At 41.8% G+C, this 25574-nt stretch overlaps 1 protein-coding gene across 1 annotated transcript in view; it reads right to left on the bottom strand.

The window, feature by feature from the left end:
- Positions 1-10658: 10658 nt before the first annotated feature.
- dmgdh (dimethylglycine dehydrogenase) overlaps positions 10659-25574 on the bottom strand; it is a 124980-nt gene continuing 110064 nt past the window's right edge. The window contains exons 13-16 of the mRNA XM_072257839.1: positions 23702-23859; positions 20231-20290; positions 18747-18881; positions 10659-12599 (exon numbers count right to left, since the gene is read on the bottom strand). Of these exons, the coding sequence (XP_072113940.1) occupies positions 12399-12599; positions 18747-18881; positions 20231-20290; positions 23702-23859 (554 nt within the window). The 3' untranslated portion in view covers positions 10659-12398. The remainder of the gene's footprint in view (positions 12600-18746; positions 18882-20230; positions 20291-23701; positions 23860-25574) is intronic.

Genomic DNA, 25574 nt, shown 5'->3' with positions numbered 1-25574 from the left:
GTTGGAGTCTAGAGAAGTTGTATCTTAGCCCAAAGAGCGTTGGTGAGGGGCATAGACAAGCTTGAGAAAATAGAGGCTCAGAAATTGGAAAAGGTCACATGGCCAATGTTGTACTTAAATAGGGTTAATGGACAGAAATGATAAAACAACTGATTTGACTGATAAGGTTCATATGATTTTGTTGCAATTGAAGTGTGGGAAGTGCAACCAACTCCAGCTCACAGAAGACTGCATTAAGGAGCTGGAGTTGGATGAATTTAGGATCATCCGGGAGGCAGAGCATTTGATAAATATAACTTTTGAGCAGGCAATTACACCCAGAGTACAGAATTCGGGGAGTAGATGGGTGAACACTGAGAGAGGTAAAGGCAGAAAGAAGTCAGTGAGGATCCCCTTGTGGCCATTCCCCTCAGCAACAGGTATACCGCTTTGGATACTTCTGAGGGGGATGACCTATCTGGGCAAGGCAGCAGCAGCCGGACCAATAGTAATGTGGTCGGCTCTGAGCTTCAGAAGGGTAGGGTGAAGTCAGGTGGAGCAACAGTCATAGGGGACTCAATAGTTAGGGTGACAGATAGGAGATTCTGCAGCTGAAAAAGAGACACCAGGATAGTGTGTTGCCTCCCAGGTGCTAGGGTCCAGGATGTCTCTGAGCAGTTGCAGAATATTCTTGCAGGGGAGGGTGAGCAGTTGGAGTCATGGTAAATGTTGGTACCAATGACATGGACAGGAGAGAGGTAGAGGTCCTGTGCAATAAATTAAGGGAGTTAGGAAGGAGGTTGAAGAGCAGGACCTCCAAGGTGGCAATCTCCGGATGACTCCCAGTGCAATGACGCAATGAAGGCCAGAACAGGAAGACAGCGCAGGTGAATGAGTGGCTGAGGAGATGGTGCAGGGGGCAGGGTTTCAAGTTCATGGATCATTGGAACCCTTTCTGGGGAAGGGGTGACCTGTACAAGTGGGACAGGTTGCATCTGAACCGGAGGGGAACTAATATCCTGGTAGGGAGGTTTGCTAATGCTGTTGGTGAGGGTTTAAACTAGATTTACAGGGAGGTGGGAATGGAAGTGAAGTGGCAGAGGATGGGGTGGTTAGCGCATAAGTAGAGACAGCTTGTAAGAGAGTTTGTGAGGAAGGATAAGCAGATGATAGAACAAAGATGCACTCAGACAGATGGTTTGAGATGTGTCAATTTTAATGCAAGGGGTATCATAAACAAGGCGGGTGAACTTAGAGTGTGGATCAATACGTGGAACTGTGATGTTTTGGCCATTACAGAGACTTGGATATCTCAGGGGCTGGAATGGCTGCTGAATGTGCTGGACTTTAGATGTTTCAAAAAGGACAGGGAGGGAGGCAAGAGAGGTGGGGGAGTGCCATTGCTAATCAGGGATAGTATTATGGTTGTAGAAAAGGAGGAAGTTATGGAGGGATGGTCTACTGAGTCATTGTGGGTAGAAGTCAGAAACAGGAAGGGGGCAATAACTCTACTGGGTGTTTTCTATAGACCTCCCCAAATAGTAACAGAGACATCGAGCAGCAGATAGGGAGGAAGATTCAGGAACGATGCAATAATAATAGGGTTGTTGTGATGGGTGATTTTAACTTTTTAATATTGACTGGCATCTCCTTGGAGCAAGGGGTTTAGATGGGGTGGAGTTTGTTAGGTGCATTCAGGAGAGTTTCCTGATGCAATATTTAGATAAGCCAACTAGAGGAGAGGCTGTACTTGATCTGGTATTGGTCAGGTGTCAGATCTCTCAGTGGGACAGCATTTTGGAGGTAGTGACCACAACTCTACCTCCTTCACCATAGCACTGGAGAGGGATAGGAGCCGACGATTTGGGAAAACATTTAATTGGGGTAGGGGGAAATATGATGCTATTAGGCAGGAACTTGGGAACTAGGCACAAATTGGAAGCAGGTTCTCAAGGAAATGCATGACAGAAATGTGGCAAATGTTCAGGGAATATTTGCATGGCATTCTGCATAGGTATGTTTCATTGAGGCACGGAAAGGATTGTAGGGTAAAAGAACCATGGTGTTGCAAGGATATAGAAAATCTGGTTAAGAAGAAAAGCTTACGAAAGGTTCAAGAAACTAGGTACTGTCAGAGCTCTAGAAAATTACAAGGGTGTTAGGAAGGAGCTCAAGAATGAAATTAGGAGAGCTAAAAGGGGCCATGAGAAGGCCTTGATGAGCAGGATTAGGGAAAACTCCAAGGCATTCTACAAGTATGTGAAGAGCAAGAGGATGAGCCATGTGAGAATTGGACCAAACAGGTGCAATAGTTGAAACGTGCATGGAGTCAGAGTAGGCAGTAGAGATACTTAATGAATACTTTGCTTCATTATTCACCAGTGAAAAGGACGTTGGCAATTGTATGGATGCTTGAGCATATAGACATTAAGAAAGAGGATGTGCTGGAGCTCTTGAAAGATATTAAGTTAGATAAGTCACCAGACTGGATGAGATATACCCCAGGCTGCTGTAGGAAGCAAGGGAGGGGATTGCTGAGCCTCTGGCAATGATTTTTGCATCATCAATAGGGACGGGAGAAGTACCAAAGGATTGGAAGGTTGCAAATGTTGTTCCCTTGTTCAAGAAAAGGAGTAGGGATAACCCAGGTAGTTATAGACCAATGAGTTTTACTTCAGTGGTGGGCAAGTTGTTGGAGAAGATCCTGAGAGGCAGGAATTATGAGCATTTGGAGATACCTAATCTGATTAGGGATAGTCAGCATGGCTTTGTCAGGGGCAGGTCATGCCTTACAAACCTAATTGAATTCTTTGAGGATGTAACAAAACACATTGATGAAGGTAGAGCAGTGGATGTAGTGTATATGGCTGTCAGTAAGGCATTTGATAAGGTTCCCCATGCAAGGCTCATTCAGAAAGTAATGAGGCATGGGATCCAAGGAGAACTTGCTTTGTGGATCCAGAATTAGCTTGCCCACAGAACGCAATGTGTAGTTGTAGATGGTTTGTATTCTGCCTGGAGGTTGGTGACCAGTGGTGGTCTGCAGGGATCTGTTCTGGGACTCCTCCTCTTTGTGATTTTTATAAATGACCTGGATGAAGAAGTAGAAGCACTTATCCGTGTAAGCGGAACAAGTGCTACACATGCCCTTACACTTCCTCCCTTACCACCATTCAGGGCCCCAAACAGTCCTTCCAGGTGAGGCAACACTTCACCTGTGAGTCGGCTGGGGTGATATACTGCGTCTGGTGCTCCCGATGTGGCCTTCTATATATTGGCGAGACCCGACGCAGACTGGGAGACCGCTTTGCTGAACACCTACGCTCTGTCTGCCAGAGAAAGCAGGATCTCCCAGTGGCCACACATTTTAATTCCACATCCCATTCCCATTTTGACATGTCCATCCACGGCCTCCTCTACTGTAAAGATGAAGCCACACTCAGGTTGGAGGAACCACACCTTATATTCCATCTGGGTAGCCTCCAAACTGACGGCATGAACGTTGACTTCTCAAACTTCCGCTAATGCCCCACCTCCCCCTCGTACCCCACCCGCTATTTATTTTTATACACACATTCTTTCTCTCACTCTCCTTTTTCTCCCTCTGCCCATCCTCTGGTTCCCCCCCCCCTTGTCTTTCTCCCCAAACCTCCTGTCCCATGATCCTCTCATATCCCTTTTGCCAATCACCTGTCCAGCTCTTGGCTCCATCCCTCCCCCTCCTATCTTCTCCCATTATTTTGGATCTCCGCCTCCCCCTCCCACTTTCAAATCTCTTACTAACTCTTCCTTGAGTTAGTCCTGATGAAGGGTCTCAGCCTGAAACGTCGACTGTACCCCTTCCTAGAGATGCTGCCTGGCCTGCTGTGTTCACCAGCTACTTTGATGTGTGTTGTTGAAGAAGTAGAAGGGCAGGTTAGTAATGCCCTTCTGATGCCAACTGATGACACAAAAGTTGGGGGCGTTGTGGATAGTCTGGAGGGTTGTCAGAGGTTACAGCAGGACATCATTAGAATCCAGAACTGGTCTGAGAAATGGCAGATGGAGTTCAACCCAGATAAGTATGAAGTGGTTCATTTCGGTAAGTCAAATTTGAAGACAGAATATAATATTAATGGTAAGACTCTTGCCAGTGTGAAGGATCAGCAAGATCTTGAGGCCCATGTCCATAGGACACTCAAAGCTGCTGCACAGGTTGACAGTGTTGTTAAGAAGGCGTATGGTGTGATGGCCTTCATCAACCATGGGATTGAGGTAATGTTAAAACTATATAAAACCTTAGATAGACCCCATTTGGTGTACTGTGTTCAGTTCTGGTCACCTCGCTACATGAAGGTTATGGATACTATAGAGAGAGTGCAGAGAAGATTTACAAGGATGTTGCCTGGATTGGAGAGCATGCCTTATGAGAATAGGTTGAGTGAACTTGGCCTTTTCTCCTCAGAGTGAAGAAGGATGAGAGGTGACCTGATAGAGGTGTATAAGATAATGAGAGGCATTGGTCGTGTGGATATCCAGTTTTTTCCCAGGGTTGAAATGGCTAACACGAGTGGACATAGTTTTAAGGTGCTTGGAAGTAGATACAAGGGGGATGTCAGAGTGTCAAGGAGTGTGTGGAATGCACTGCCAGCGGGAGTGGTAGAGGCGGATACAATAGTGTCTTTTAAGAGACTCTGAGAGAGGGCTATGCAGTAGGGAAATTCTAGGCGGTTTCTAGAGCCGGTTACATGGTCGGCACAACATTGTGGGCCGAAGGGCCTGTAATGTGCTGTAGATTTCTATGATTCTATGAAGATTGGTTTACTTAAACTTTGCAAATAATACTGACAAATAAGCAAAGTCATGACTAATATTCTTGAGTTGATTACTGAGTGAAGCATTCAAGTCTTCAAAGAATTTTATCATAGTTTCAAAAACTGCATATAAGTATCTCAGGCAGTTTGAGAGTGAGATGATAAAGTCAGTTGTATCAGTGTGTCAGTGGTGTAAAGGGAATTACAGAGGCCTGAGAGAGGAGCTGCCAAAGGTGGTTGGAAGGGGACACTAGCAGGGAAGATGGCAGAGCAACAATGGCTGGAGTTTCTGAGGTCAATTTGGAAGGATGAGGATAAATACATATTAAAGATGAAGGGGTATTCTAAAGGGAGGAAGAGGCAACTGTGGTTGACAAGGGAAGTCAAAGACAGCATAAAAGCAAAGAGAGGGCATATAATATATGAAAAATTAATGGGAAGTAAGAGGTTTTGGAAACTTAAAAACCACCAGAAGGCAAGTAAAAAAGCAATGAAGACAGGACATTCTTTGTAGAAATAACAGACAGGATAGACAAAGAAGAGCCAGAGGATGTTGTTTACTTGAATTTTCAGAAGGCCTTGGTCAAGGTGCCACTCGTGATGTTACTCAACAAGATAAGAGCCCATGGTGTTACTGGAAAGATATTAGCATGGATAGATTGGCTGACTGTCAGGTTGGAAGGAGTGAGAATAAAGGGGGCCTCTTTTGATTGGCTGCTGGTGACTATTAATGTTCCACTGTCATCAGTTTTGAAAATGCTTCTTTTGATGTTATACGTCAATGATTTGGATGATGGAATTGATGGCTTTGCAGCCAAGTTTGCAGATGATATGAGGATGGGAAGAGGGCCAGGTAATGTTGAGGAAGCAGAGAGTCTGCAGAAGGACTTAGATTGGGAGAATGGCCAAAGAAGTGGCAGATGAAATAAATGCAGGGAAGTGTATGGTCATGTACTTTACTAGAAGGAATAAAGGTGGAGACTATTTTCTAAATGGGGAGAAATGTGTGCAGGATTCCTTACAAATTAACTTGTAGGTTGAGTCGGTGGTAAGGAAAGCAAAAGCAATGGTAGCATTCATTTCAAGAAGACTAGAATATAAGAGCAAAGATGTAATGCTGAGGGTTTATAAGGTATTGGTGAGGCCTCACTTGGAAATTTGTAAACAGTTTTGGGCCCCTTATCGAAGATAAGATATGCTGGCATTGAAGAGGATCTAGAGAAGGTTCACATGAATGATTCCAGGTATGAAAGGGTTAACGCATGAGGAGTGTGATGGCTCTGGGCCTGTACTCTCTGAAGTTTAAAAGAATAAGGAAGGATCTCATTGAAACCTATTGAATATGGAAAGTCCTAGATAGAGTGGATGTGGGGAGGATAGTGGGTGAGACTTGGATCAGAGGGCACAGCCTCAGAATAGAGAATGCCCGATTAGAACAGAGATGAGGAGGAATTTCTTTAGCCAGAGGGTAGTGAATCTGTGGAATTTGTTGCCACAGACAACTGTGGGGGTCGAGTCATTGATAGCACCAGGTACCAATGACAGACAGCTCACAAAACTATTCTATACTTCTGAACTTTGATGGCTGCAGTTGGCAGCCTGTAATTTCCCTTCTAAAGATGCTCTTTCAAACCATCTAAGCTACCTTCTGAGTGATTTGTTGAGCTAGACTCTCGAGAATGTAGGTAAGGCTGTGAGGGCCATCGCTGAGGGTGAATGCAGGTCGCTTCCATTACTCTGTGCTGATTAAAGTATTGAGGAAGATTAAAATGGTTAAGGATGAGAGGGGAAAATGACCAGGTGTTCAGCGCTCTCTGCCTGAGTTTGACCGGTCTCCCTCTCTTCTCACTTCTAACGTCGGGCGGGAGGTACAGGAGCCTTGGGTCCCGCGTTACCAAGTTCAGGAGCTGTTGTTGCCCGGCAGCCACTGGGCTCTGCAGCTGTGGACTCACATTCAGGGACTCTGCAGTTCATCTTCCATGTGTCTTAGTTTACCTTTTGTGTGATTTGATCAAGGTGTCAAGGTCAAGGGCGAAGGATGAGCCGGTGTTCAGCTCACCAGTCTGCGCTGAGCTGTCTCTGCAGTTGTGGCCTGCTACCATCAGCACTCCCCTCAGCACTGGCCTGGCTCCATGTCTGTCGACTCACCCTTGGGGAATCTGCAGTTAATGTTCTGGGATTTGTTCTTTCTTTTTGCACATTGGGTGTTGGATTGTCTTTGTTGTGTGGGTTTTTTTAACAGGTTCTACAGTGTTTCTTTGTTTTGTATCTGCCTGCAGGAAGACAAATCTCAAGGTTGCATACAGCACACGTGTACTTGGAGCTACGTTTAAAGCAGAGGTTGATAGGTTCTTGATTAATCAGCATGGCACAGATTACGGGGAAAAGGCATGAGAATGGGATTGAGATAGCCATGATCAAATGGTGGGGCAGACTTGATGGGCCGAATGACCTAATTTTGCACTAATGTCCTATGGTCTCAAATTTCCTTTGCACCTTCTCTAAAGTCAGTTGTGGTCTAACCAGAGTTTTGTCGATCTGCAGCATTATCTCGAGGCTCTAGAACTCAATCCCCCAACTAATGAAGGCCAAAACACCATACGCCTTCTTAACGAGATAAGGTTCCCTGCTACAACTACACCCATATTGTAAAAGGAAATTTCCACATCCGCTTCCCATTCAGATCCGTTAACATAATAGCAGGAAATTTGCATAAATTTATGAGGCACATAATTCCTCAGCAAGACAGCTCATGAATGGGAGCATTAAAACATATCGATAAAAAGGTTAGAGGAATTGATTATATTATTCAGTGATGTAACCATCAATGCAACACTTGTTCATCTCTAATTGCCTCTAATTTGAGAAGGGCATTAAGAATCAACGACATAAGTGTGTCTGGAGTTGCATAAAGGCTGTACCAGTTAAGAGAGCTGCTGGAAGTGAACTGGCTAGTCCTGTGTAAAATGATCTGGTAGATAAGGGCTGACCACTTTCTCAGAACTTAGTGCAGCCACCAAAAATAGTTTTACCAGTTTACAAGTAAACATAGGTGATGTGAGAGGTGGCGATGGCACCAGCTGGACTAAAGGAATCAGCCTAGGAGTGGACAGCAATAAAGGAGGCTCATAGAGTTCAAACAAAAACGAGCACCATCGGGAAAGGAGTTTAGAAAATTGTTGCAGCGAATATTTGCAATCATGTGGTTTGAACTGCTTATCTGTTTGCGTTACACAACACTACTGTGGGTTAACGATGCTTTTGGTGGCAAGGAAGTCTTGCTGTTGGGTAAATCACAAATCTAGAAGATCAAAATTAAAAACAGTTTGACATCATCTTAGCTCATAAAATGGGCGTTAGTCTCTGTCTTGATGCTGAGGCCTCTGGCAGTCAGGGTCGACCGTGGATGTCACGTCCGGGCTGTCTGGGTATGCAAACCAGGGCAGTACGATGTGGAGAGCAAGCTGTTGCCATTGGCAAGCTCTCCCCTCCATGCATCTGATGAACACTAAGGAACGGCAGAGAGCATTACTGTTTGGCACCAGCAGCATCACAGGAGTTGCCAGTCTGTGTTGAACTCAAAGTAGGGCTGCCTTCAGGACCCCAGCTCCAGATTTTTTCCTGCTGTGTTTACTCCCAAAGCCTTCCCCATGAGTGGCTATAGCTGTAAGACAGTGGAGGTTTAAGATCAGAGTTTCCGTCTCCCGCCAGTCACAGCTGCCAAGCCCCACCTACCCTAAGCGACTGGTTTTAAGGTGTCAATAATCTACCTTTGCCCCTTCTCCTGTCAGTAGAAACAGTACTGCCAGGGTTAGTAACTAAGCCACATGTGAAGGCCAGGAGCTGGATTTGGTTGTCAGAGGTCATCTGAGCTGCATGCCATCGGGAGCATTTAATAGGTAGTGGGAGCTTGTCCCCACCACCACCCCTGGCTATGACAACCTAAAGGTGATTTCAAATTAAGAGGTAAGGATTTCTAGAAACTCCTGGAATGTTGACTATTAAATTGTTGACATTAGGCTCATATTCAGTAGGGCATCTCCCTTTGGATAGAATGACCATAGTTCCTCAATCAGATCTCCATTAGCTTCAGGCCCTGCTCTTGGAAGATCCAATCCGTGAGGAAAGTTGGACTCTGGTTGAAATAAAGAGGAAAAAATCCACCATAAGCACAAAAGATATTGCAAATGTAAGTAACACTCACAAAATGCTGGAGGAACACAGCAGGTCAGGCAGCATCTATGGAAAAGAATAAACAGTCGGCATTTTGGGCCACAACCCTTCCACCTCGTTGCTTGTCACAAAAAAAATCACTTTAATATTAGATTATCTTCTGTTATGCACTGTGATGGAAACTTAGTGTGGAAGTTGTGACAAGGGTTAAGATAAGGTCCAGGGAAGAATAGAATACAGTCAGCCCAGGCAAGAAAGGTCTTTGAAGAACATTGCTTCTCTTTGCACAGCAGGGGCTTCAGAGCCATTTGGCATAAGGAAACAGGATAAGGATATTTATGACAGTGACATTTATTAAAGGTCAATTACTTTACTAGTTATTTAGTACTATTGCCCTTTAACATGGACAAACTACTGGCTATTAATATCTGTATTACTGTAGTGTGATTGGTTGCTTGATCATACAAAGAAGGGATTTAAGTATACATAAGGTTACCAACTGGTCAGTAACTATTTTCAACTAATCAATTCAATATTAAAATAGCATTTCTTTGTTCGAACCTCAGGACAGTGGGGTGACAGTGGCCGGGCTGTTCTCCTTCTCCACTGGTAAATAACGTGTGATTGAGGAGTGAGTCTGTGTTTTCAGAGCCCAGTTCATCAGCAACAATAATAGATCTCATTGGAGAGGTTCGATCACCAAATTGCAACAAAAATGGTCGGTAAAATTACATGTAATGACAGTAGAGGAACGTGAGTTTGAAAGATGGGAGACAGTTACCAAGGATGGATGTTAGTGTAGAATAATAACTGCATTTTCCATAAGTAGGGAAAGTATCAGAAGAATTCACTTACACCAGGATGGAGGCTGAGGAGGGGAAGAGCGTTCTGAACAAGTTAGGAGGTGTGGGGTTGAGGAACCAGGGCAGAATCCCATGAATGAGATATACTTGATAGGTCCATAAGGGGAGAGAACATCGAGAGAAAGTCCCAAGATCAGGGTTGGGGCTCAGATAGCATTAGGGTAGATTCATGCTGCAGGAAAATGGAAGACATATTGTTTTCTTCAGAGCAGGAACATGCATGAAATTTAACTGGGAATTTTGGAAAAGTCTTGATTTAGTATTGTTTAATATTCTACCATTCTACCTTCTTTTAAGCAATTTTCTTCAACAATCAAGGTACTGGAAAAAAATTCAGTGCTAAAAATTGCAACCATGCTTCGATGTCAGTCACAAACCGCATTGAAGTTGTCAGATGATCCCATAATCACAACCTACCAGAGAAGAGCTAGGCTGGAAAGAAGTGAGCTATAGTATTGGAGCTACAGTGCTGTTCCCTTTACTGGGACAACTAAATGAGCTTAAATTGTGTGGAATATAGACTGGTTTATATTATTATAAGATTGTATTTAATTAGAAAGATTAGGCAACCTGTGCAGTTCCATGCCTCCTCTAAAGTTACAGGTTATCTGCGAGGTTATGGATCAGCCAAGGAGAGCAGGCATGAGTGAAGAAGAAATTAAATCAGAGGTAAAATAACTTGGTAACTTCTCAAATAAGCATTATTTTTGGGTGTGAAGGAACAGGGACAAGCAAGGACAGATCAATTATCGAAGAAAGATTTCATCTCATCCAACTACCTTTTGTCTAAATGTTTTCTGCGTGCGAATTCTGGAAACAAAAGACAAGTATAAATTCAACACAACAAGAATCTTATTTATTTTAATGAAACAGAAAACCATCAAAGGGCTTTCCTGAATTTTATTTGCAGAGTAGATAGTGATTTTCATAATCAAACTGTATACATACAACAGTTTACAGCCAATAACATTCCATCTAACGATACATAGTTCACATTTCATACTTTGAATTACAAATAAAGATTTCTTACCTCCATTATTTTCTGTACTATTTTTTGTAATCATATTATTCACAGTAGTATAGCCAGTTTCAAAAAAAGTGTTACAACTTGTTAACAATTCTCAAGTGAGAAAATTATATATAGTGCCAAAGTTACAAGTTGATTAAAAGAACACATAAAGTTGTCCCTATCATTCTTCAAGTTCTCTAACTTTTATATGTTTTGCAGTTGAGAAGCATACCTGTAGTTAACCTTGTAAGTCATTTACCACAGTCCCTTTTAACTTTCTATCAGAAGATGCTAGACAACTTCCAATAATCCAGTCAGTGCCTCCCATTTCACTGCAGGTTAGATTAGACAAGTTCCTGCTTAAAGCAAGCTTTCAAATTACTCGTTTTCATTGTCATTTATTGACAAATTAATTAAAAATATATTCTTGTTATTTATTGTGGAATGGATTTAGAAAGCACAATAATTTATTTTGCAGAAATACATTTCCGTTCAATAATGCCGTTAGTGTAATTTAAATTGGTTTCTCTTTAATATATCCATTCTTGGCACTCCCTTGGCTCTCACTCATCCAATAACTGGACAGAAACTGCAAGATTGAAGACCACCGAGTAAGAGTGTTATTTGAAATTTATTCCAGACAGCTGCTGAATAAGTTAATGTTGTGAATATTTGATTTAAATGAACTTGAACTTTGAAATAAATTCACTCACTTAAAAAAAGTTTTTACTTTTACTTCTAAGAGCCTGTGGTTGTGGTTATAGAACTGAACGTTTCCATAAGCATCAGATTCATGCTCTGAAATGTGACATCCACCAGCATCTACAAAGTTAAAGTCAGATTCGGCATCAGCTGTTTATTTCTTTGTGCACAAGTAATTGATTGAGGGTAATTATTTAGTCTTTATTACTTATTTATAATTAGTAAATTATTAACTACAGGCTTTTCCCACTGAGAATGGGTGAGACTGAGACTACAGGTCATAGGTTAAGGGTGAAAGGTGAGCTATTCAAGAGGAATTTCTTCACTCAGGGTGTTGAGAGTGTGGAACAAGCTGCTAACAAGAGTGATGGATCTGGGTTCGATTGGATGACAATGAGACCAGGGCTGCAGAGTGTTTTGTTGACACTGAGGGAATATTTCCTTATTGTGCATATAATGGGAAAGATTAACACTGCATTATAGAACATCAGTGAAACTACATGATGTTTTCTGCAAGGCATTTTGCTGGGGTATACACAAACACACATACACAATCCATGGTAATTGGAGGTTTGGTCCAAGTTTAAGCATGGCTCAATAAATATGGTTCCCACAATATACTGTTTGTTAAAATATAACCCAACACTTTCATTGTATTTGTAAAATAGATGTCCCTATTAGTTAAACAGAGGGAGATTGCAAAAGTAACTAATTAAAATTACTTACAAATTCCCAACTCTGTACTTACATTTCACATTTAAAGAGCTTAAGAGTTACTTTGTTTCAATATTATCTTACAGCATTGACATAATTCTTTGATCCAGTTTTCAGGATTACTTTCTTTTTAATAAGAATACTTTCCATCAAACATTTGAAAATTCACTCCTTCTTCTTCATTCGAGCCCTAGATGGTTCCGTCAATACCAATGGTTCTTGGACGACGGCCGCACTGTACTTTTTATCTAGCAGCTCCACCTCCAGCTGTTGCCCTATTTTGCTGAGTTCCACGGGCACATATGCGAAGGCCACACTCTGTTGTGTGTTGTAACTGTATGCTCCAGATGTAGTGTTACCTACAACCTTAATACACAAGAATAATGCTTCATCAGCTCAATTATCTTGTTAAAGAAATGGCACCTAGGTTTGATTCTTTGGTGAAATTTGTGCTCTCCAACACGACTCACAATAACAGTGGAAGTGAAAGGGATAGCAGACACTAAGTGCTCACATTTGTACATTAGGTGAAACACCAATGCTGTATCTCAAGTCTGTTGCTGCACCAGTGGGGGTATGATTCCACTGACAACAGCAGCCAGTCATATTACATATTAATGATGATTCTATTTAGTTTGAACTCAATGATTTTATACCAAGTTCAGTCATGACAATTTCACATATTTATACAATTGCTTATTTTATTATAATAGTGCCAGTAACGCCTTACTGAAACATGCATCTTACACTTTATGTTAAACTGTTAATCTGCAGGCCATGCCACTCAGGGACATGTGCTAATATTATCTTGTGACTGTATGTGCTGGATTGTAACTCTATGTGCTGTGTGTGACTACATGTACTGTGTTTTGCAACATTAGAACAGATTACTGAGCTTGAATCTATTGTTGTGGAATAATTTAGCTGTCTGCAAGTTGGTCACCATGTTTTCTACAGTAAATACAAGAAACTATTTACTTTGTCAAAGCCATTCCTTTGTCCCTGGTCACACATTTTCCAGTGGTCCAAAATCCAATCTCTCCTCTCTTTTACTCTTCATAAAAAAAAGCTTTTGACATCTCCTTTGATATTTTTGATTAGCTTACCTTCAGATTTCATCTTTTCTCTCTTTATAGTTTTTTTAATTGTTATCTGTTGGTTTTTAAAAATTTTCCAATCCTCTAACTTCCCACTAACTTTGGCTAGCTCCTCTCTCATGCGTCTGTAATTGCCTTTACTCCACTGTAATACTGACATATCTGACTTTATTTTCTCTCTCTCTCAAACTGCAGGTTGAATTCTATCATATTATGATCAGTCTCCCAAGTGTTCCTTTGCCTTAGGCTCCCTAATCATATAATCAAATCTGGTTCATTACACAATACCCAATCCAGAATTCTCTTTCCACTAGTTGGCTCAACCACAAGCTGCTCTAAAAAGCCATCACTTTACAGCACAGGCTGTAAGGTTGTGATGTGATTCCTGCCACGGTCTGTATGAAGTTTGTACAATCTCCCCCTGACAGTGTGAGTTTCCTCCAGGAGCTCCAGTTTCCTCCCCTATTCCAAAGATTAGCGTAAGTGAATTGTGTGCGTACTAAGTTGGTGCCAGAAACGTGGCGACACTTGCTCAGCACAATCCTTGTTGATTTGATTTAATGCAAACAACTCAATTTGCTGTATGGTTCGATGGATACAGTATGAGACAAGTAAAGCTAATCTTTACAAAGCTAATCTTTTTTTTAAACTTTTTCTTTTCTGAATAGAATGTTCCCTTCCAGCATTGTTGACTGGGCTCATGCAATGTTGATATCACCCCTTTCCCTTCCTTTAATTATGATGGTGTCCCACTTGTCCTCATTATCAGTCCCCATACCCATCACATGACATGTTGGGATTTAAGCCACCCTTCAACACAATGCCATCAACAAACACGCTTTGCACCCGATATTTTACAACGTTATCTGCACTGCACACTGGATTCTTCTTATGCAGGCCAAACATTGCTCCTCTTCCTACTTGACCAAATGCAGGATATACTATACCCGTTCTTTAATTTCACCCCACCATCCAAGACTCCAAACACTCCTTTCAGATGAAAAAGAGTATTATTTTCATTTCTTTCATTCTAGTACCCTGTCATCTTTGCCGCTGATGCAGATTAAGTGATCACTTAGCTGAATGGCTCTATTCTGTAAGCACCATCCTAGGTTTCAGACTACCTATCATTTTAATTCTCAATCACACTTCTGATCTCTGTGTCCTCGGTCTCCTATTTTATTTCACTGAAACTCACACGGGTGTTACTCATTTTTCAATTGTGTGCCTTGCAGTCACCTGAACTCAACACAGGATCAATGATCTCACTTAACTGGTTGTTCCTGTTTTTTTTTTGACAGCAGACTAGGTTACAATACTGCTGTTGTCATCTAAGTTTCTTCCAGACTAGCTTTAGCCTCTTTATTTGTCCTAATATCACACACATTTGCTCAAAGGTTCATTCTTTCTCTATCGTAACCAAGAACCCATCCCCCAGCCCACAGTCTTCCCTTTTGTTCTTTCCTACTTCCCCTTTCTCAGTATTTGTAACGTCTCACATATCTGTCAGGTTGGCCATAAGGAATTCAAGTTGCAACATTAACCCTGCTTCTCTCTTCACAGATTTGGAGTGTTTTCAGTATTGTTAAAAAGTTTTGCGTTTCTTATATAGTACTCTTGTATATTGTTTTTCGTTGTTATACAATTGTTTTTAATTGAGGAAGACATTTCATTTACCCTGCAGTGGATTATTTCATGCACCACCACTATAATTTGTGCAGCTATTAAATGTTTTGTCATCGGTTAGCAGAGTAGATGTTGCTCCATAATTTCATTATTTCCTCTCTATCATAAAGAACACTTTGTTCCACCTTTCCACTAATGACAACAATATTTCCCTAAAACAGGATCCTCAACACAGTAAGCGTCCCAAATTGCTTTCTGAATGCATTTACAAGCCAAATATGATGTCCAAGCCATGTTTAAGGACTTTCCAGCAGAGACCCAATACATCGATCAGTAGTAGGTGTTAAAGAGTTTAAAAGCAATACACCCAAGGTGCTGGAGGGGTTCCGCAGGTCAGGCAGCATCTATGGATGGGAATAAACAGTCGACACTTAGGGCTGAGATCCTTCATCAGGACTAGTCTCAGAGAGAGATTATGTTTGGATGATGGGGTGAATATATCTCTGTGAGAAGAGTCATGCATGGAGGAAAGGTGTATGCCTGGAGAAGATTTCAGGCAAGGCCCTTAATAGATTTGAAAGCAAGGATAAAAGTATATTAAAATTAAGGCCTTTTCAGCCAGTAGCAAATACAAGGTTCAGTATATTGGATTATCAGGATCTAATGTAGGTTAGGCCATATGCAACAGCATTTTTTATAAGAGGCAGAAGATTAAATTTTGTGTCCTAACGTTACGAAGCATAAGAAAGGTTTGTAGAGCAAGAATAAAGTCTTCTACTTACAATGGCAATCAGTCAGTACTGTAGAGGTCATTGAAATGCCTTTCTGAATTAAATAATTTGGGCTTATGCTTGTCTAACTTGGTGGCTTGCAATTTATTTCTTTATTTAAATATATATTTTTAGGAACAGGCCCTTCCAGCAGCACCTCCCAGCAACACACCCTACTTAACCCTAGCCTAATCACACAACAATTTAGAATGATGAACTAACCTACATTTTTGAACTGCACGAGGGAACTGGAGCACACAGAAGAAACCCATGCGTTCACAGGGAGGATATACAAACTCCTTTCAGAGGACTCTGGAATTGAACTGCAAACTTCAACGCCCCACACTCAAGCAGTAATAGCATCATGCTAACTGCCACACAGCACAGGAATAAGGCCTTCAGCCCAAATGGTCCATTCTGACCTCGATTCCCATTAAGCTGGTCCTACACATCTCTGGTCTAAACTACTCCTATCCAAACATCTTTTAAATGTTGTTAATTTACCTGTCTCAACCACTTCCTTCATTCCATATATTGAAAACCTTTGGTTGAAAATGGTGCCCCTCGGGTTCCTATTAAATCTCTCCCCTCCCACCCATGTCCTCTAATTCTGCATTCCCCAACCCTGGGAAAAAAGGTTGTGTGCATTCATCCTATCTATGCCCCTCATGATTTTATACACCTCTGAAATACCACCCCTCATTCTCCCGCACACCAAAGAGAGAAGTCCCAGCCTGCTCAACCTCTCTCCATAACTCAGACCCTCAATTCCTGGCAACATCCTCAGAAACTTCTTCTGAACTCATTTCATCTTAAAGGCATCCTTCCTATCACAGGATAACCAAATGCAGCCTCACAAAAGTCTTGTACAACTGCAACACAACATTCCAATTTTTATGTTTGATGTTCTGAATGATGGAGGTTAGCATACCTCATCACCCTCTCTAGCCACGATGTCAATTTCAGTGAACCATGCACTTGTAGTCCTTGGTCACTCCATTCTAAAGACAATCCTTAGGACCCTACAATTCACTGTGAAAGTTCTACCCTCGTTTATCTTTCCAATATGCAAACCCTGAACTTACCTGAGCTGAACTCCATTCAACATTCCTTGGCCCACTTACCCAGCTGGCCCAGATCCTTCTGTAGTTCCTGATAACCATCTTCACTGTCTATGACAGCACCAACTTTAGTCATCTGCAAACTTACTAAGCCTACCTTGTACATTCTCATCAAAATCATAAATACAGATGACAAACAGCAATGGGTCTAGCCTTGACCCCTGAGGAACACCACTAGTCACGGGCCTCTAGCTGAAAAACAACCTTCCACTGTCACCCTCGACTTCCTACCATCAAGCTGATTGTTTATCCAATTAGGCAGCACTCCTTGGATCCCATATGATCTAATGTTTCACGGCAGCTTCCCATGTAGAACCCTACCAAAGGATATACTGTATAACAGGAGTCCCCAACCTTTTTCGCACTGCGGACCGGCGGATGGGGGGGGGGGGGGGCGGGTAGTGTTGCCAACGGACAAGAGTAGCAGTCAAATACGTTGAGTTTATCCAGAGAAAGACTACAATGACCATGAAGCCTTGCACGGGCACCGGTACGCATATGATTCCCCCCCCCCCTCTACAAATCGTTTTCGGCGATTCTGTTCAGGGGTGGGGGGTGATGTTAATCACGACTGGAATATAGGTGATAAGTGGCTGATACACTCAGTTTCGTTTCCAAAAGGGTTTATCTAACGAATTTAATATTAAACACACAGCGCATATTTTCCACGCATGAATATAGTGATAAGTCAATTATCAGGGGAGGATAGGGGAGCTTCAAGTAAGTGTTGAACGAACTTCCAGTAGGAGTGGCAGAAGCAGGTTCGATATTATCATTTGAAGAAAAATTGGATAGGTATATGGACAGGAAAGGAATGAAGGGTTATGGGCTGAGTGCAGGTCGGTGGGACTAGGTGAGAATAGCGTTCGGCATGGACTAGAAGGGCAGAGATGGCCTGTTTCCGTGCTGTAATTATTATACATTTATATAAGTCAATAGCGTCATAACATTTTAAGTAACGTTTGGATATTAAACACACAGCACATATTTTCTCCGTATGAACATATAAAATCATTGCAACCCACCAATATCGCTGAATCGGTGGGAGCCCTGGGCTTGTTTCCCTGCAACAAGACGATCCTATCGAGGGGTGATAGGAGACATCGATACTCGAAGGGGGTTCCTTATGTCCAGTCTATTCCGCAATTTAGTTTTCGTTGCATTCAATGCAGAAAACTCTGCTTCGCAGAAAAATGTTGGAAATGAAAGCAACGTTTTCAGTGCTTTCGTGACTATCTCAGGATATTTAGCCTTGACTTTGATCCAGAATGCCGGCAGAGATGTTATGTCAAACATACTTCTCAGCCGGCCGTCATTTGCAAGCTCGAGAAGTTGATCTTCTTCCCACACTGACATGGATGACGTGTGCGTAATGACCTCACGTGCGTTCAAGCTCAATAGTGCGTGACAGGGAATGAGAAAAGGTGCAGCTGAGTAATATCAACAAATCATATCGTTTCCTCGCGGCCCAGTAACACATGCTTTGCGGCCCGGCACCAGTCCGCGGCCCGGTGGTTGGGGACCGCTGCTGTATAAAGATTACATCTACCACCCTGTTCTCAGTGACCTTCTTGGACACCTGTTCAAAAAACCCAGTCAAATTCCTGAGACCTGATCTCCCACACACCAAGTCATGCCGACTATCTCTAATCAACCCTGTCTTTCCAAGTGCATGTATAACCTTATCCTTCAGAATCGCCTCCAGTAAACATCCATCACAGATGTTAAGCCTACTGGTCTATAGTTTCCAGGGTTATCTTTTCAGTCCTTAAATAAAAAGGCATAACATTAGCCACCTTTCAGTCTTCCAGCACTTAACCTCTTGCTGACAATGATTCAAGTCTTTACCCACTGCTGATGATTCTTTTTTAATTGCACTTAAATTTTCTTTGGACTCACCTTGCCTTCATACCAAATGGACTCATTTCCTTCAGGATCCACGTTGTCGGTTTGCATGGTAAGGTACACTAGTTTGCGCTTTACCCCCTCTTTCTTAATGTTTCGTAAAGCCTGTTTTCCGATGAATTCGGTTGGCTGAAGGGGAAAAGACAAACACAGTCTAGCTGTTTGTACACTATATGAATAAAATTCTGAATACATTCTCCTTTGTCAAGAAGTTACTCATGCATATGAAAAAGACCATTTATATTTGGCACAACAATACCCTGCATATGAACCTCCTCATGATCCTCTTATTAAAATAGTCATAGTCATAGTCATACTTTATTGATCCCGGGAGAAATTAGTTTTCGTTACAGTTGCACCATAAGTAATTAAATAGTAATAAAACCATAAATAATTAAATAGTAATATGTAAATTATGCCAGGAAATAAATCCAGGACCAGCCTATTGGCTCAGGGTGTCTGCCCCTCCAAGGGAGGAGTTGTAAAGTTTGATGGCCACAGGCGGGAATGACTTCCTATGATGCTCTGTGTTGCATCTTGGTGGAATGAGTCTCTGGCTGAATGTACTCCTGTGCCCAACCAGTACATTATGTAGTGGATGGGAGACATGCAACTTGGACAGCATCCTCTTTTCAGACACCACCATCAGAGAGTCCAGTTCCATCCCCACAACATCACTGGCCTTACGAATGAGTTTGTTGATTCTGTTGGTGTCTGCTACCCTCAGCCTGCTGCCCCAGCACACAACAGCAAACATGATAGCACTGGCCACCACGACTCGTAGAACATTCTCCGCATCGTCCAATAGATGTTAAAGGACCTCAGTCTCCTCAGGAAATAGAGACGGCTCTGACCCTTCTTGTAGACAGCCTCAGTGTTCTTTGACCAGTCCAGTTTATTGTCAATTCGTATCCTCAGGTATTTATAATCCTCCACCATATCCACACTGACCCCCTGGATGGAAACAGGGGTCACTGGTGCCTTAGCTCTCCTCAGGTCTACTACCAGCTCCTTAGTCTTTTTCACATTAAGCAGCAGGTAATTCTGCTCACACCATGTGACAAAGTTTACAAAATATGTATTTCATATTCGGTATGACTTTGCACTAAAATGTATCACTTTTGTTGTGTTAGAAATGGTAAGGGGGAATGATAATGTTGAAATGTGACTGTTTGTAATCAGCCCCTGCTAATTACTATGTTCTGATCTTGTTAAGATTTATTTAACTCCTGATAGAATAGAAATGAAAGGGAGGGTAAGAGGATGGGAAAAGAAGATCCAAACAAAATGGGCAGCATTAAATGGATTAACAGTATGGGCATTAAAGTGTAAATGTAGTGGCCCATTTCTGAGTGCAAAATGACTTGATTGGAATAGAGTGAAATAACCCATTGGATGCAATGGGAAAGGGTGGCCGGGACAATGAATTTAATCAATGCAACTGGTGATGATATTTGACATTTATTAATCACTCTTACCTTATTTAACTTGATGAAGTAGTCCAATCCTGCTTCAAAGGCATTTGTGTCACAGTTCATCTGGATGATAAAAAAAATACATACATTTTTTTTATAATTAAACCCTCAGCAAATCTGGTACTTTACAAATCATACCACAATGCTGAAGATATATTTATACAAACTGTGAAATGAGGGTTACAAAATAACTTGTATTAGATAATAGCTGCCGAGAAGATCCACTTACTCAGCACCCAAGCAGGGAATCATTTAGAAAATAAATTTGGAGGCGTTTGAAAAATGCGGTGTTGAATGAATTGAATGTTGTGTCACTGAACCCCACAGACGGGCGTAGTTAATTCCCAGTTTAGGCTGAGGCAGCTGGTCTCAGTGTAAGTTAGAGATAAACATGCAAACACATGAATATAGGAGCAGGAATAGGGCCAACAAATCCCTAAAGGCTGCCCAGCCATTCAACATGTTCATGGCTGATCTATGCTGGCCTCAACTCCTCCTATGTGCCACTTCCCTAATAATCCACAAGAAAAAAGGCAGCCACTCCTTCACTCAAATGATTTGCAGGTCTTCCGTTGATTTTGTGATCAGATTTGGCTCTGATGACCCTGATTATTGATCCTAAATGTACAAGTTAAGAATGCTTAATTAGACAAAGTAGGAGATGACTCCCAATGCCTGCATATCATCTCCATCTTCATCTCAGGCAGATCCTTCGGACCAAGGATAGCCTTCACTTTTTGTTTGTGCCTTCCGAGGTGGCTAATGAAGTCTACTGCAAACTCCTCCACACATTGAGCAGGTGGGGATTGGTGAGCTGAGCCACCAGTAGTTTGTGAGGTGGTTCATTCCTTGTCCTGCTTACACAAGCCTTCTGTGAGCTCTGAATTTACGGTCTCACTTCTTAATACCGTTCTGTACGCTCCTTCTCCACTTGGAGAAGTTGTAGGCCAGGGATTTCTAGGCACTGCTGAGTGGTGTCATAACAAGAACCTCTCACTCAACTCCAGCAAGACCAAGGAGCTGATTATTGATTACAGGAGGAGGAAACTGGAGCTCCTTGTGTCATCATCAGGGGATCAGAGGCAGAGAGGGTCAGCTACTTTAAGTTGCCCAGTATTATCCTTTCGGAGGATCTGCTCTGGGTCCAGCATATATGTGCCATTACAAAGAAAACACGGCAGTGCCTTTACTTTCTTGGAAGTTTGTGAAACTTCAGCATGCCAGCTAAAACTTCTATAAATGTGTAGTGGAGAGTATAGTGCCTGGTTGCATCACAGCCTGGTATGGAAACACTAATGACCTTGAACAGAAAATCCTACAAAAAATAGTGGATTCAGCCCAGTCCATCAGTGTAAAACCCTCCCCACAACTGAGCTGTTGCAGGAAAGCAGCGCCCATTATCAAGGACCCCACCACCCAGGCCATGTTTTCTTCTCGCTGCTGCCATCAGGACGAAGGTATAGGAGCCTCAGGACCCACACCATCAGGTTCAGGAACAGTTATTACCCCGAACCATCAGGTTCTTCATCCAAAGGGGATAACTTCACTCACCCCAGCATCAAACTGTTCCCACAAGCTATGGACTTACTTCATTTATTATTATTATTACTATCTCTTATTTATTAATTATTATTATTTTCTTTTTGCAGCTTGTTGCCTTTTGCGCAATATTTCTTTGTCCGTCTTGTTGTGTGCATTTTTTACATTAATTTTATTGTTTCTTTGCACTTACATTGAGTACCTGCAAGAAAATGAATCTCAGGTTGTCTATGGTGGCATAAATGTACTTTGAGATGCTTTGACCTTAGTGGCGATATTGCAGTCTTTTTCAGGGAGTTTTGAGCACATCTCACAGTCTGTCTGTCAATTTCTTTCCACGATACAGCTCAGAATAGTGTCTATATATGAATACAGCTTGGAAGTTTAGAGATGGAAGGAAGAGAAGAGGTGTATGGTGTGTGCTGTTGGCAGTGTTGGCCGTAAGGCAATTGTTTTGAGTAATGAGGGAGTAGGTGGAATAATTGTTGAAATAGGAGAAGACATGGGAAATTGACTTGGCTTTCCAGTTCTTTGCTTGTTGCATCAATCCAAATAAAATTCAATCTTAAGTCTGAATAACACTAATTAAGGAAGGCCAGACCTATCCCATTCCCATGTCTAAATATCCTGAGTCATAGAGTGACAAAGCATAGAAACAGGCCCTTCAGACAAACTCATCTGTGCTGACCAACTAGTCCCACTTGCCTATATTTGGGCCATTTCCCTCTAGACTCCTCTTATCCATGTACTTATCCAAGGTTGATGATGTTGAGAACTCACCAGGAAACACCCCAAGCAACACTTATCCATCCTCTATTAATTCTTCATGACATAGGCAGTAGTAAGATGTGGGATTTAATCAAATCATAAGAATTAATAACAGTTCTCATGACTTTAGCCACATGCATGCCAGCACGTGAACAATACTCAGACTGACCATTGTGGGGCAGAACAGGTTTAATTCTGCACCAGAATCTTTAGAGTACAAAAAGAGATCAGTTCATGCTCTTGGCTGTGTTAATCCCATTGAACACGAGTATATTGTGAAGAGGTTGATTATGAAAAGGTTTCAGAGGGAGTTGTACACCTCTGTTTATTTCCAGCACTGCGAAACTTTATTGTCCATATCAAAATCCAAGGGAGTGATTTTGATTTAAATCCAGCCCATCTATGAACAAGGCATTCAAAGGGTCGTACCAAGATCTCAGTCTTGTTTAATTTCCACCTATAGTTATTTAACTGGATCTTTAGTTCTGTTGAGATATCTGTCTGGCTCGGACTTTTTTTTTCTCTAATGACCTGATATGGGAAGAAGTTTTTCATCTAGGGTGAATCCTAAACTAACAGTCTTTTAACTGTCTTTTTTTTATCCCTGGTGTGTGAAGAGCATGAGTCAAATAGCTTAGATTCTCCCCAAGTGAGATGAGACCAGGAAACACAAGAGACTACATATGTTGAAATTTGGAACAAGAAACAATCTGCTGGAGGATCTCAGCAGGTCAGGAATCTGTGGAGGCAGATGAATGTTTCAAGTTGGTATCCTATAACAGAACAGCATATGAAAGTACAGAGAAAAGGAAATGGAAAGGAAAGGGTGGAGAGGGCAACTATGTCCTTCTCTCCCACAAAATACTTTTGAATTTTTCCTCTGAAGTTTACAGCAGAGACTATGGGCAGACTGGCTCCTGGCTCCAAATTTTACCTGCCCAAACCAAATCCTGTCAAATAGGATCTGACAAAAACCCAAGAGTTAAAATAATCTGCTCTCCAAAATGATGACACCTAGTAGGTTACATGCTTTTGTCCCTTTACATGCTTCTACTTAGACTACATTCCACTTGTTTTATCTTTTTAATGTAGTTTTGAGACTCTCCTTATGTGTAGGTGCTTTTCTCAATCCCCAGAGGGTTAGAAGGAAATACATTCCATACTGACCTCTGCTCCCCAACCTCGAAATGCTTTCTCAAGCCGCAAAGAGTTCATGGCATATGCTCCAAAGTTGTCGATTCCAAATTCCTGGCCTGCTTCCATGATAGCATGATAGAGGGCAGCAGTGTCCTCTCGCTTGAGATACAGTTCCCAGCCAAGCTCACCTAGAGTGACAGTTGAGAAAGCAGTCAACCCTAAAGCAAGTCTAGTGAATTAATATGATTGAGCTTCACATAATAAGAGCAAGAGCAAAGATGTCACCTTTACCCTTCTTTGACCCACTTGGGGAATCCAGGCATTACTAACTTTCCAATACATTGTAACTCTGTTGTGGGAGATTAGACTGGAAATGAAGGTGGTCATAACTGCACTGCAAGGTATAATGAAACCTCAAGTATTTACCTTGCTTTAACTTTTGCTATTAATGTAACAACATTTATATTATTACTTATTAATGTGCAATGATCTTTATATTGGAGAGGAGTTCGAACACAGAACATAGAACCTAGATCATTACATCATAATGTTGTGCTGAACCAATTAAACTAATAATCAAATGGCTAACTAAATTAATTTCTTCTGCCTACACAATGTTTATATCCTTCCATTTTCCTCATTCATGTGCCTATATAAACGTCCCTTAGAAGTTTCTAATGTTTCTGCCTCTATCACCCCAGGCATCGCATTCCAAGCACCCACCACTCTGTGTAAAAGGCTTGCCCCTCACGTCTCCTTTGAAATTACCCCCCCTTACCTTAAAATGCCCTATGATATTAGAGATTTCAACCTTTGGAAAAGTATGTTGCCTGTCTATTCCATCTATGTTTCTCATGATCTTGTAAACCTCTATCAGATCTCCCCTTCAGCCTCCACCACTCCAGGGAAAACAGCTCAACTGTGTCCAATCCCTTGTTTTAGCACAGGCCCTCCACTCGAGGCAACACCATGGTCAACCTATTTCTGCACCCACTCCAAAGCCTTAACATCCTTCCGATAATGGGGTGACCAGAGTTTTATAAAGCTGCGCTAGACCGTAACCTCTTCACTTTTGAACTCAATGCCTTGACTAACAAAGGCAAATATGCCATATGCCTTCTTAACCACCCTATCAATCTGTGTAGCCACTTTCAGAGAGCTGGCAACTTGGACCACAAGATCCCTTTGTTCATCAACACTGTTAAGGATCTTGGCTTAACAGTGTACTGTCTCTTTGCATTTGACCTATCAAGGCGCAACACTTCATATTTGGCTGTGTTAAATTCCATCTGCTATTTCTCCACCCATATCCACAACTGATGTATATCCTGTAGCATTCTTTGCCAGTCATCTTTGCTATCCACAACATCACCAGGCTTCATATCATCTGCAAAGTTACTAATGCACTCATCAACATTTTCATCCAGATTGTGTATGTACATGATGAACAACTGAGATCCTAGTACTAGGTTTCCCCCGCCATCCGAAGGTACAGCGTTCGTATGAAACAGTTCGTAAGCCGAAATGTCGTAAAGCGAAGAAGCAATTACCATTTATTTATATGGGAAAATTTTGTGAGCGTTCGCAGACCCAAAAATAACCTACCAAATCATGCCAAATAACACATAAAACCTAAAATAACAGTAACATATAGTAAAAGCAGGAATGATATGATAAATACACAGCCTTTATAAAGTAAAAGTACTTCTCTACAACGATTGCCTGCACAGATCTCCGTAGCGAAAATCTCACGCAAGCGCTGTTGGCATAAACACGCTCTCCAGTAACCAGTAACCTTTAAACAATGAAGCTGCCAAATCTACCAAATAACACATAAAAATACACAGCCTATAGAAAGTAGAAATAATGTATGTACAGTGTAGTATCACTTACCAGAATTGGG

The sequence above is a fragment of the Mobula birostris genome, chromosome 5, assembly GCF_030028105.1.
Source record: "Mobula birostris isolate sMobBir1 chromosome 5, sMobBir1.hap1, whole genome shotgun sequence".
NCBI lineage: Eukaryota > Metazoa > Chordata > Chondrichthyes > Myliobatiformes > Myliobatidae > Mobula > Mobula birostris.
The sequence above is the reverse complement of the archived record's forward strand: the minus strand, read 5'-3'. Positions and strand labels throughout refer to the sequence as shown.